The 12,832-nt window shown below is 36.3% G+C and overlaps 2 protein-coding genes across 3 annotated transcripts in view; both read right to left on the bottom strand.

The window, feature by feature from the left end:
- The window catches only part of subdued (anoctamin 1), a 47,021-nt gene extending 44,999 nt beyond the window's left edge, over positions 1-2,022 (bottom strand). The window contains exons 1-2 of one of the 2 annotated variants that reach the window (XM_073981813.1): positions 1,591-2,022; positions 612-1,473 (exon numbers count right to left, since the gene is read on the bottom strand). In XM_073981813.1, the coding sequence (XP_073837914.1) occupies positions 612-1,473; positions 1,591-1,594 (866 nt within the window). In that variant the 5' untranslated portion in view covers positions 1,595-2,022. The remainder of the gene's footprint in view (positions 1-611; positions 1,474-1,590) is intronic. The other variant, XM_073981807.1, reaches the window with a different exon arrangement.
- Positions 2,023-3,857: 1,835 nt separating this feature from the next.
- On the bottom strand, positions 3,858-11,114 carry LOC141390625 (uncharacterized). Its single transcript, XM_073963570.1, has 3 exons — positions 10,730-11,114; positions 9,751-10,612; positions 3,858-4,875 (listed from the first exon to the last, which is right to left on the bottom strand). The coding sequence occupies exons 1-3, from the start codon at positions 10,731-10,733 to the stop codon at positions 4,752-4,754; spliced, it is 990 nt and encodes a 329-aa protein (XP_073819671.1). The 5' UTR covers positions 10,734-11,114; the 3' UTR covers positions 3,858-4,751.
- Positions 11,115-12,832: the final 1,718 nt, after the last annotated feature.

Here is a 12,832-nt window from a genome sequence, read left to right as displayed (position 1 = left end):
CATTTCGTCATTGTAATGTTTTTGGCTACCCGAAGATTCTGCGTTCAGGCTCACACTCTTCATGTCCGAGTTCAATTTGTTGCCCTCTTCCAAGGGATACTCTGGATTGTCTCCTCAGCGAGGATTTTGACGAGTTTTGCTCGGGAAATTTTAAGGTGGGAAGCTCTTTTTCTTTCTTCTTGATATTTTAAACACTATTGGGTTCTTCAAAAGATCTTGTCCTCTTTGCCGCTTCCGAAAATGTGGAGAGAGTATTATTCACATTTTTTCTCGGGGGTATAAACACGAAATGTTTCTTCTCCATGTCTCCTCAGCTTTCCCCCTCTAATGATCTAAGACTATTTTGGAGCACAAAATCAATTTAGTTATAAACAGCCTATTGATTAGCTCTGATTATGAATACCTTGGCTATTTTACTAGATTTTTTTAACTCATAAGAACTTCATACGAGATTTTTTTTCTATCGTTACGAAGTTTTCGGTTAAGCTACTAATAAATCTGGTTTATGACCACCTGTAAGCAGTGGAATTGAATCTACCAAAACAGTTCTGGCCACATTGTAAAGACAAAGAAAATCATTGGTAAAAAATCCCCCATCACAATCAACTCACCTCTTGTCTAGATGAGCCATTGTTGTTGTTATTGGAAATTCTGAATCACCAGCACCGCCGCCAAATGTAATTCCGTTATTGTACGCTAAATCAGCTGTAACAAGCTGCTCGCCACTAACACCACTATTAGCTTGTTTCAACTCAGCCGTTGGCTGTTGTTGACTGCTGCCAGCATCTAAAGGTGGATTCGCTTCATGTTCCAAAAACATGCTAGTAGCTAATGCAGCGTTTATACTCTTACGTTGAGATGTGGAGGTGTGAGATCCATGCCGTTTATCTTCGGAAGAGCGTGATTGTCGTTTTAACTCTTGTTCTCTTTTTAGTCTATCCATTAATTCCATATCGAATGGAGCTAAAGGGGTACTAAAGGGACGTTCAAAGCTAGTGGAGATTAAAGTCGATTCTTCATTGTCGTCGTCTTGGTGTGTTTGTTGTTCGTCTTGATTTTTGTCTGTTGAGATATCAACAATGGCAACACCGGCCGGCGGTGTTTCCAATAAAGAGCATGTTTCATCAGCAGCAACCTCATCAGGTGGTGGTTGTTTAGCGTCGTTTGTTTCTATTTCTTCTTCAATTGTTTCGTACTGTTCCTCCTCCTCTTCTCGGCAATAATCAGCTGTTTTTGGTTTGTTGACATTGCATTTTGGGCTTGTTGCAACTGTCTCTGCATCTTCTTCGTCCCCATTATGATCATCTTTTCCTTCCTCATCATAATCATCGTCGTCGTCATCTTCATGTTTTTGTTTTGTCAGCAGCCGTTTTGTGGGGGAATTTGTATCGCCATCACCTTCATCTACCTCAGCAATTTCTGTAGTGTCGTCTTCTTTGTCGTCGTTGTTGTTGATGTTTACACTTTCGTTTTCTAAAATTAGAATGAATAATTTTTCATTTCACTAAATCACAAATGCCCACTATAAAACTTTTTTTATAATTTCAATAATTTGGGCATTGATAAAAAAATTGCTTTGCATTTACGCACCCATTGCATTGAAAATTTCCTTATTATCTTCAAATAAATCACAAACACTTTAATTTCCATTTATAAAACCCGGGAGGCCTTGGCATTAAAACGGCCAAAATATGCCAATTTTTGTTATGAAACTCAATAACAAAAAAAAAATAAACACAATTCACAAACTTCGCACTCTCATTTTTAAAGCAACTTTACTGGTAGGTAATTTTTCTATTTTGTATTCTTTTATTATCAACAAATAAAATAACTTGTTTTGAAACGATTCGACGATTTTTCTACTCTTTTTTCGTACAACCAATTCAACCATGAATGGATATTAAACGAATATCACAACAAAAACACTACACTTGTGTTATTTTAACAGCCCCGCGACACATCTCAGCACGACAAGTTTTCCTCAACAACTGGCACGGCTGATACACTTTCTTTGGTTCATTCATTTTCTGATAGCGTGGTGTAGAAACAATGAGAAGAGCATTGCCATATTTATTTTAGTTAAATGGGTAACAGTTTTGGAAATTTTTGGGATGAATTGCTTCTCTGTAGCATAAAGAGATAAAGAGAAATTCTATTGGAAGAGAAATTTGCAATAAATGGAATGATATGAAAATTTTTCATCATAGCAGCAACCTGAAAGCCAACCTACAGGATTTTATGGAACACACTGCAAACCGAAGTTAGGAATCTTCCTGAAATTGAGTTGTAAGGATACTTAAATGGAACATTCGGACAAAGAGTTGATAAACAAGGATATCTTCTTTTCAAAAAGAAAATATGTATATCAGATCAAGGTAGCTTATATTTAGTTAGAAATGGGTTTCAATAAATTTATTTAGACAGATATAAATTTGAAATATAAATCCGCCATAGCAGGTCCCAATCCCGCTTGAGAAAGGATGAGGGAGCGATCGATGTCCTGTATAGATGGATACATTTACCAAGGAGTAGGAGAACGCAAGACAGAAAAATTACCCCTCTGAAGTGTCGATCAAGGCACATCCCTTTTTAGGCATCAAACCCTAGACTAATGAAAAGATAGACGACGGAATGCTCTCACCGAGTATGTTCGAATTGAGTATGCTGAAAACGCAACTCAAAATAAAATGCCAAAAAATACAAGTTAATAAATATTTTGTTCTGGCAAAAGGCTACATGGGGTTAGTTTTTGATTGGAACAATATCCTCAGACAAAAATATCCATTTTCCCAAAAAACGTCTTCGAACTTTTTTGAGTTTTCGTGTTTGAGTAGCTTGACGGCGCAAACTTGAGTATTCCTTCGTCTATCTTTTCATTAGTCTATGATCAAACTTCAATAAAGGCTGTGCTTTAGGGCTGTGCTTTAGAAAAATCATATTATTACGCTGCAGTTACACATGCCAGTAAATTGGTGCCAATTGAGTACATGTATTATACTCGAAAATGCCAAAAAAGTGTTCGACTGGCATGCAGATTTCTTGTGTGTTTACACGTGCCAGTGCAAGTTCAATTTCCAATTTATTTTAAGCCGCATATTACAAAGAAAATTGCATTATTTTTCAGATTTAAAACACACAATTCACAACATTTTTTATTATTTTTATTTTATTTCGTTTAAAAAAGATTGTTTTCAATCATAAACATAATGAATCTGGTATTGAGGTCTTTTCAATATTGTATAATCCCAGAGGGGAAATTATATGTCCACCTATATTTTCATGAAAACCATAAAAATTATGTCTTTATTTACCACTAATATATTGCAGCTACCGAGATGCATTATTTGTATTTCATAACCTTTTTGAAAATATGCATTAAATCTTTGCATACTTAAAAGAAACAAAAAATGTACATGGATTAAAAAATATTCTCGGAAACTCTTTTTTATTTTCGACATATCACTGGCAGCCAGTTAAAAATTTTACTGGCATGAAAAATATAGTGCCAGTGGAGACGACAATTCAAAAAATTTAATTGTGGTAGTAAAATATTGTGTATGTATTGAGTTTTTCGTACTGTCACTGGCATGTGTAAACGCTGGATATGAGAGAAATCTCCCATGTCGGATCGGGGATGTTGTGGGAACATATGTATGTAGACTTCGCTGTTTGGGTATGTCACATGAATATTTAAGCAAACTATCGGCAAAGTTTACTGTGTCTTTTTTCTTCGTAACGAACTAATTTTAACTGTATTTGTTTCGAAAAATTTTATTGAGAACAAAAAATGATTGTTTTTGTATTATACATAATAAGGCTTTCGTCTCCATATCCAAAAGTAAGGATTCATCAAATGATTTTTCCCGATATTGTATTATTAAATTTTATTTATATGTCATTTTGTGGGTTAACAATATTATATGTATATAAATAAAGAGTTTATGATCTAATGTTTTCTGCTTAATTATTATAGACTTAGTTGTAACATTATGAGACAAGTTTAATTAACTTTTTAATTTTTATTATGTAAGGAACAAATAAAAAAACCATAAAGAATTTTTGACTAAATGGGTGTGGATTTAGAAATCCTTATGAAACAAGTTCATTGATGTGGGGATGGCACGAAGAAATACATCGTTGTTCAAACTTAGTTCTAAACTTCTCTTGTTTATCTTTGACAAGCAGGAATCCTTAAGGTGGAGTAATGCCAAGGTAGATGGAATATAATTTTAGTAGTTTGTTTTGCGCCACTTGTAACTTTTTGATGTGGGTAGTTGCAATGGACGAAAAAAGCACAATAAAACATTATTGGCAAAAAAATGGATTTAAGTAATATTTTTTTGTTTTCTTTGTTTAAACCAGCTTTTCGGTTTATTAGGGGATACATTATCCTAGTTACTTTATTAGTTTTATCTATGATATAAGATATATGATCACCAAAATTAAATTTTTTGTCTAGGACGATCCCCAAGTATTTTACATCATTTTCCCATTGTATATGGTGTCGGAGAAAAAGTAGAGGATTTTGAGGCCGGAAGCATTCTTTTCGTTTTCTTGTGAAATAAATTGCTTGAGTTTTTTCAGGGTTCACAAGAATTTTCCATTTGGTAAAGTAATAATTTAATTGGGCTATACCATCCGGTAGGTTTGATTGAATAATATTTGCATGAGAGCCAGCACTCAGTATTGTGTCGTCAGCGAAAATTGATATATTGCAGCCATTTAAAGTTGGTATATCAGCAGTGTAGATATTAATTATGTATACTGTATAGTATTGGGGATAAACAGGAGCCATGAGGACATCCACTTGGTATGGTAATTTCTCTAGATTTAGACTTTCCAATGTAAACCGAAAAAGATCTCTCCTTTATGTAGCTATGTATGTATAATTTTTATCATTTGTAAAGGAAAACCAAATTTTTTTCATTAGGTCTCTACGATAACTCAAAAGTTTGTACAAACTTTAACAAAATGCTGTTCGATAACAAACTTGTCCAGTAAAAGAGAAATGTGAAGTACGTGCAAGAACTTACAAGTACTTTTTACTTGCGAAGTTATCGAACAGACATATTTTGAAGATTAGGCCATTATACATCTTTGTGTATATTTCAGCTCTAGTCCATATTTTGTTGTATTCAAGTATTTGAATAACAACAAAATGTTTTACAGTGGATATGAAATTGATTAGTTGCGGGCGGAGGGTGGGGAATACTATAGTTTCAGTTGTCACCAAACAACTTCATCAGTTCCCTTTTCCGCCGACTCTGTATCGATAAACAGGTCAATAAGCCCATCCAGCAAATTAAACAAAATGAGAAAATTGCTGTATGGCCCTAAAGCTGATTACCCTACAATTTGAGTCGAACTAAAGAATTTCATATCCACCACTGTTTTTATGTCGTCTTTGCTTTGCAAAGAATGCGAACATATGAGTGTTGCTTCAATAAGCGGGGGTAAAAACAACGAGAAAGTTGTTGTTTTTGCATTACGCATTGATCAACAAGGCCGTGCTGTTAAAGAAAACTTGAGAAAAGAGAAGAGGACTATTAGTTGTAAATTGAGATACTATGAACTTGAGATACCTTTCTCAATGTTTGGTCCATTTCTAACAAATTATTGTTTTCTTTCTATTCTTCGATGTCGTTTTTTTGTTGTGTTTGGAAAGATCAGTAATTATGTATTTCAACATCTGTATATTTTTCTGTATATCTACATGTATTTGTATGTACATATAATTTCTTATAAGACATATTGACTAAATAATAATGTGAATAAAAATGTAAACAAATATCAAAATAAATAAGCAAATTACTCCGAAGTAGAGCAGATTTTTTTTCACAATTCAAACTCAAGATAAAATGTCAGTAGAAATATGAAGGTAAACATCGCTAAAATGTAACAGGATTTGGAATTAAGTGCATTCATTGCACCAAGTGAATCATTAGATTAAACAGCGTTTAATTCACAAGCGCCGCAAAGTGATTCAGAATATTACTTTACCTTTTAACGACGATTCTAAAATATAAATTAAATGGAAAGTACGGCCGTCTTATGTCAATTAGAGTTGTAGTTTTTAGCTCTTTCAGCTGATCGCACTTTTTAGTTCAGCTCTTTAAGTCGGTCTTTTAGTTCAGTAGTTTAATCGTTCGTCGATAAGCACTACTGGTCAGCTGTCTTTTCGCTCTTTGTTCACCGTTTCTGAATCGTTCACGCAAACACACGCATACATCTCTAATGTCAAACGAACAGAGAAGTGACCTCCTCAGTTGCTCTAGGGAGCACCAACCTTGTCGTTTCCGACAGATCTGACCTTTCCAGGCAGGACTTTTTGGTGGATGAAGCTGTGGGAGAAGAAATGGATCATTCCCCCCTTTTTGTGAGTGACGCAATTCAGACGAAGAGGAAATTGTTGCTCGAGAGAGCGATTTTAGGTCTGAATCGGGAAGTTCTCTTGTGATCCCATCTCAATCGTTAATACCGAGGCGCCTCAACGAATATCAGGCTTAGATACCAAGTTTCTGTCATGCTAGTGAAGGGTTCAGGAATGATTTAAACTAAATTAAAAACAAACAATTATCCCCTTAATGGCGATCACAACAAATAACCTAAACGTTGCAGTACCCAGTTCAAAACCCTATACTAGACCGGGCGGGGACGACTGCTCCACACCGACCATAGGTGTTGTGAGTGACGCAATCCAGCCGCTGAGCAGGGGATTGCTCTATCACCTTAGGAAAAGATCGACTCTAGGTCTGTCAGGAAAGTTATCCCGTGAGCAACTGGAAAAACATCACTTTGTCAGACGATGAGTTTGACACTGCGGCCATCACATCTCGATCGAACAGAGAGGCGCTCTCCACAGTTGCTGTAGGGAGGAAGGATCGCTTGTGGACACTAGTGGTTTCTTCGGCAGGGTCCGGTAACTTGCCTCGCGCGAAAGCAGGAAATTTTTCGACCACCTTAGGGAGAGTGCCACTCTAGGTATGAATCGGGAAAGTTCTCCCGTGTACAACTAGGAGGACATCCCTCTGTCGGATGATGAGATGGACGCTATGGCCATCCCATCTCAATCGAACAGAGAGGCTTATGGCGAGAACACAATGGAAGTTTGTTGTATATTTTTTCCGCCTCGCTTCAAAGCGCAAATGTAAAATTGTACTGTTTTCAATAGGACAGACCACAACGAAGCGAGGCTTCAGGCCCCAAAGTTGAAAATTGTTTAACATTTGAATTCTTCGCCTGGCTTTATTTTTCGTTTTTTTTTATTTCGTTTCGACATTCAAATTGATATAAACACGTGTTCAACCTGAAAAATAGAATTTGGCTGTAGTTTTGATGTTCGGTACTAATTATTTACGAACAATAAGTGTGTCTGCGTACTCGATAATTTGTAATAATTATTACAAATTATTACTGAATGTTGCTTTTTTACAAATGTTCAGTAAAAGAGAATGAATTGAGAAACTTGTTTTGAAATTTTTACTACTGAGAACTTATAATTTTTACTGAAGGAATTTTGTTCAGTAACATTTTGTAGCTTTAGGCAGTTGTCAAAAGTTTAAAATATTCAAATATCATAATCATAAATATTAATCAAATTGAAAATTTTTACTGAATGTTGTATTTTTACTTTTTTAATTTTTTCCTTTGAAAGAGTATAAAATGCTATACTCTCTAAAAAGAAGTTACTGAGTAATATTTACTGAGAAAGTACAAGGACAAACCTAATTCATATTAAAAAATTGAATATTATTTGATAAATTGAAATAATTTTTACGCTTCGATGTGTGATACCAAAAAATAAGCGTCCTGGTGAAGAAATAAGCTAAGCGGAAAAATCAAGCGAAGAGCTGACTGTGTTCTCACCTGTACATCCACAGTTGCTCGAGGTATAAGCCTGTCGTTGTCAGGCAAAGAAAGAACAATATAACCGAGCGGTGCAATATTGAACTAGGTCCCTGGAAAAATATCCAGTAGATGTTTGCAGGCGGAATTCCGGGTGATAAGGTTTAATACGGAACCGAAGACATTCCAATCCCAAGTACAGCTCTCCCTTGCAGTCTTTAAAGTATTTCGCGCTCTAGCTATTCATCCTGAACTTCATAACGGTACCCTCCTCCATCCAGCAAGAAGTTTCCCAACTTCCAGCTGTCGGTCTGGAGGCCTCATTTCTACTTCTGGATCAGCTTCAACACCTCTGTCACATCGTAGTCAGGATGTGGCGCCCATGTTCTAGCTGAACCTCTGTATGGGGCCCATTCTGACAATGAGTTTGGATTTCAGGAAGTTATGGCCTGCCTCAGACGACTTTTCACCAGCAACCAATGATCCTCATTTACCCTGCCTTCCAGATCAGACCTATCAAGGATTGCTAACAGATCAGGTCGCATCCTCGCCCCCATGTGCCTTCTCACTACCTTTGCAGACCCTGGTTGTACTCTTTTTAGCTATCTGGTTAGCGGCCACCTTCATCAACGAAGTCGAGTGATTGCCCGATTGACGTTCTACCATCATCTTTGCACCTGTCTGTGGATCCTCTGAAGACCGCACTCTCTTCACACACGTATCTTCTGAAGTGCTTGTCTTAGGGGCCGCTAAACTGCTTTAAAGTTGTTGGACCGTCATTCTGACAACTAGCTTGCTTTGAGGTTGTTGGACCGTCAGTAGTACCCTCCGTTCTTCTTAAACTAATTCCGTTCTTCCCTTAGTTTTCTGCACAATCTGATTCTGGGTCTATCTCCAGTTCTAGGAATGTGGCTGCTTCGATTAGATGTAACCAGTTGTTGACTCAACTGGATGCGTTGTAGTCATCATTGCTGACTACCTCCGGGTTAGGGAATGGAATTCTTTCTATGGTAGCAAAAGTTTCTTAGGGTACATTCTCTTGAAGGAACAGCGAGAGCACGAAATACATAAATGAATGTAAGGGAGAGCTGTACTTAGAGATTGGTGGCTCCTACAGGGTTCGCATGTGATGCCAATCCTAACATTTGGAGGTCCCCTTTGAGCTCACTACTGATTATTTTTATTGGTGCACGCCCATGAAGGATGTGGTCCACCAATTTGTCGTCTATAAATCTTTTCGATGGCCTTTGTATAGCCTACCAGAATCTCTAATGGTGTCGGTCACCGCATAAAACATTTCGTCATTGTAATGTTTTTGGCTACCCGAAGATTCTGCGTTCAGGCTCACACTCTTCATGTCCGAGTTCAATTTGTTGCCCTCTTCCAAGGGATACTCTGGATTGTCTCCTCAGCGAGGATTTTGACGAGTTTTGCTCGGGAAATTTTAAGGTGGGAAGCTCTTTTTCTTTCTTCTTGATATTTTAAACACTATTGGGTTCTTCAAAAGATCTTGTCCTCTTTGCCGCTTCCGAAAATGTGGAGAGAGTATTATTCACATTTTTTCTCGGGGGTATAAACACGAAATGTTTCTTCTCCATGTCTCCTCAGCTTTCCCCCTCTAATGATCTAAGACTATTTTGGAGCACAAAATCAATTTAGTTATAAACAGCCTATTGATTAGCTCTGATTATGAATACCTTGGCTATTTTACTAGATTTTTTTAACTCATAAGAACTTCATACGAGATTTTTTTTCTATCGTTACGAAGTTTTCGGTTAAGCTACTAATAAATCTGGTTTATGACCACCTGTAAGCAGTGGAATTGAATCTACCAAAACAGTTCTGGCCACATTGTAAAGACAAAGAAAATCATTGGTAAAAAATCCCCCATCACAATCAACTCACCTCTTGTCTAGATGAGCCATTGTTGTTGTTATTGGAAATTCTGAATCACCAGCACCGCCGCCAAATGTAATTCCGTTATTGTACGCTAAATCAGCTGTAACAAGCTGCTCGCCACTAACACCACTATTAGCTTGTTTCAACTCAGCCGTTGGCTGTTGTTGACTGCTGCCAGCATCTAAAGGTGGATTCGCTTCATGTTCCAAAAACATGCTAGTAGCTAATGCAGCGTTTATACTCTTACGTTGAGATGTGGAGGTGTGAGATCCATGCCGTTTATCTTCGGAAGAGCGTGATTGTCGTTTTAACTCTTGTTCTCTTTTTAGTCTATCCATTAATTCCATATCGAATGGAGCTAAAGGGGTACTAAAGGGACGTTCAAAGCTAGTGGAGATTAAAGTCGATTCTTCATTGTCGTCGTCTTGGTGTGTTTGTTGTTCGTCTTGATTTTTGTCTGTTGAGATATCAACAATGGCAACACCGGCCGGCGGTGTTTCCAATAAAGAGCATGTTTCATCAGCAGCAACCTCATCAGGTGGTGGTTGTTTAGCGTCGTTTGTTTCTATTTCTTCTTCAATTGTTTCGTACTGTTCCTCCTCCTCTTCTCGGCAATAATCAGCTGTTTTTGGTTTGTTGACATTGCATTTTGGGCTTGTTGCAACTGTCTCTGCATCTTCTTCGTCCCCATTATGATCATCTTTTCCTTCCTCATCATAATCATCGTCGTCGTCATCTTCATGTTTTTGTTTTGTCAGCAGCCGTTTTGTGGGGGAATTTGTATCGCCATCACCTTCATCTACCTCAGCAATTTCTGTAGTGTCGTCTTCTTTGTCGTCGTTGTTGTTGATGTTTACACTTTCGTTTTCTAAAATTAGAATGAATAATTTTTCATTTCACTAAATCACAAATGCCCACTATAAAACTTTTTTTATAATTTCAATAATTTGGGCATTGATAAAAAAATTGCTTTGCATTTACGCACCCATTGCATTGAAAATTTCCTTATTATCTTCAAATAAATCACAAACACTTTAATTTCCATTTATAAAACCCGGGAGGCCTTGGCATTAAAACGGCCAAAATATGCCAATTTTTGTTATGAAACTCAATAACAAAAAAAAAATAAACACAATTCACAAACTTCGCACTCTCATTTTTAAAGCAACTTTACTGGTAGGTAATTTTTCTATTTTGTATTCTTTTATTATCAACAAATAAAATAACTTGTTTTGAAACGATTCGACGATTTTTCTACTCTTTTTTCGTACAACCAATTCAACCATGAATGGATATTAAACGAATATCACAACAAAAACACTACACTTGTGTTATTTTAACAGCCCCGCGACACATCTCAGCACGACAAGTTTTCCTCAACAACTGGCACGGCTGATACACTTTCTTTGGTTCATTCATTTTCTGATAGCGTGGTGTAGAAACAATGAGAAGAGCATTGCCATATTTATTTTAGTTAAATGGGTAACAGTTTTGGAAATTTTTGGGATGAATTGCTTCTCTGTAGCATAAAGAGATAAAGAGAAATTCTATTGGAAGAGAAATTTGCAATAAATGGAATGATATGAAAATTTTTCATCATAGCAGCAACCTGAAAGCCAACCTACAGGATTTTATGGAACACACTGCAAACCGAAGTTAGGAATCTTCCTGAAATTGAGTTGTAAGGATACTTAAATGGAACATTCGGACAAAGAGTTGATAAACAAGGATATCTTCTTTTCAAAAAGAAAATATGTATATCAGATCAAGGTAGCTTATATTTAGTTAGAAATGGGTTTCAATAAATTTATTTAGACAGATATAAATTTGAAATATAAATCCGCCATAGCAGGTCCCAATCCCGCTTGAGAAAGGATGAGGGAGCGATCGATGTCCTGTATAGATGGATACATTTACCAAGGAGTAGGAGAACGCAAGACAGAAAAATTACCCCTCTGAAGTGTCGATCAAGGCACATCCCTTTTTAGGCATCAAACCCTAGACTAATGAAAAGATAGACGACGGAATGCTCTCACCGAGTATGTTCGAATTGAGTATGCTGAAAACGCAACTCAAAATAAAATGCCAAAAAATACAAGTTAATAAATATTTTGTTCTGGCAAAAGGCTACATGGGGTTAGTTTTTGATTGGAACAATATCCTCAGACAAAAATATCCATTTTCCCAAAAAACGTCTTCGAACTTTTTTGAGTTTTCGTGTTTGAGTAGCTTGACGGCGCAAACTTGAGTATTCCTTCGTCTATCTTTTCATTAGTCTATGATCAAACTTCAATAAAGGCTGTGCTTTAGGGCTGTGCTTTAGAAAAATCATATTATTACGCTGCAGTTACACATGCCAGTAAATTGGTGCCAATTGAGTACATGTATTATACTCGAAAATGCCAAAAAAGTGTTCGACTGGCATGCAGATTTCTTGTGTGTTTACACGTGCCAGTGCAAGTTCAATTTCCAATTTATTTTAAGCCGCATATTACAAAGAAAATTGCATTATTTTTCAGATTTAAAACACACAATTCACAACATTTTTTATTATTTTTATTTTATTTCGTTTAAAAAAGATTGTTTTCAATCATAAACATAATGAATCTGGTATTGAGGTCTTTTCAATATTGTATAATCCCAGAGGGGAAATTATATGTCCACCTATATTTTCATGAAAACCATAAAAATTATGTCTTTATTTACCACTAATATATTGCAGCTACCGAGATGCATTATTTGTATTTCATAACCTTTTTGAAAATATGCATTAAATCTTTGCATACTTAAAAGAAACAAAAAATGTACATGGATTAAAAAATATTCTCGGAAACTCTTTTTTATTTTCGACATATCACTGGCAGCCAGTTAAAAATTTTACTGGCATGAAAAATATAGTGCCAGTGGAGACGACAATTCAAAAAATTTAATTGTGGTAGTAAAATATTGTGTATGTATTGAGTTTTTCGTACTGTCACTGGCATGTGTAAACGCTGGATATGAGAGAAATCTCCCATGTCGGATCGGGGATGTTGTGGGAACATATGTATGTAGACTTCGCTGTTTGGGTATGTCACATGAATATTTA

Source organism: Musca autumnalis, unplaced genomic scaffold, assembly GCF_047663935.1.
Source record: "Musca autumnalis isolate F117 unplaced genomic scaffold, ASM4766393v1 scaffold_1, whole genome shotgun sequence".
In the NCBI taxonomy this organism is placed as follows: Eukaryota; Metazoa; Arthropoda; class Insecta; order Diptera; family Muscidae; genus Musca; species Musca autumnalis.
The sequence above is the reverse complement of the archived record's forward strand: the minus strand, read 5'-3'. Positions and strand labels throughout refer to the sequence as shown.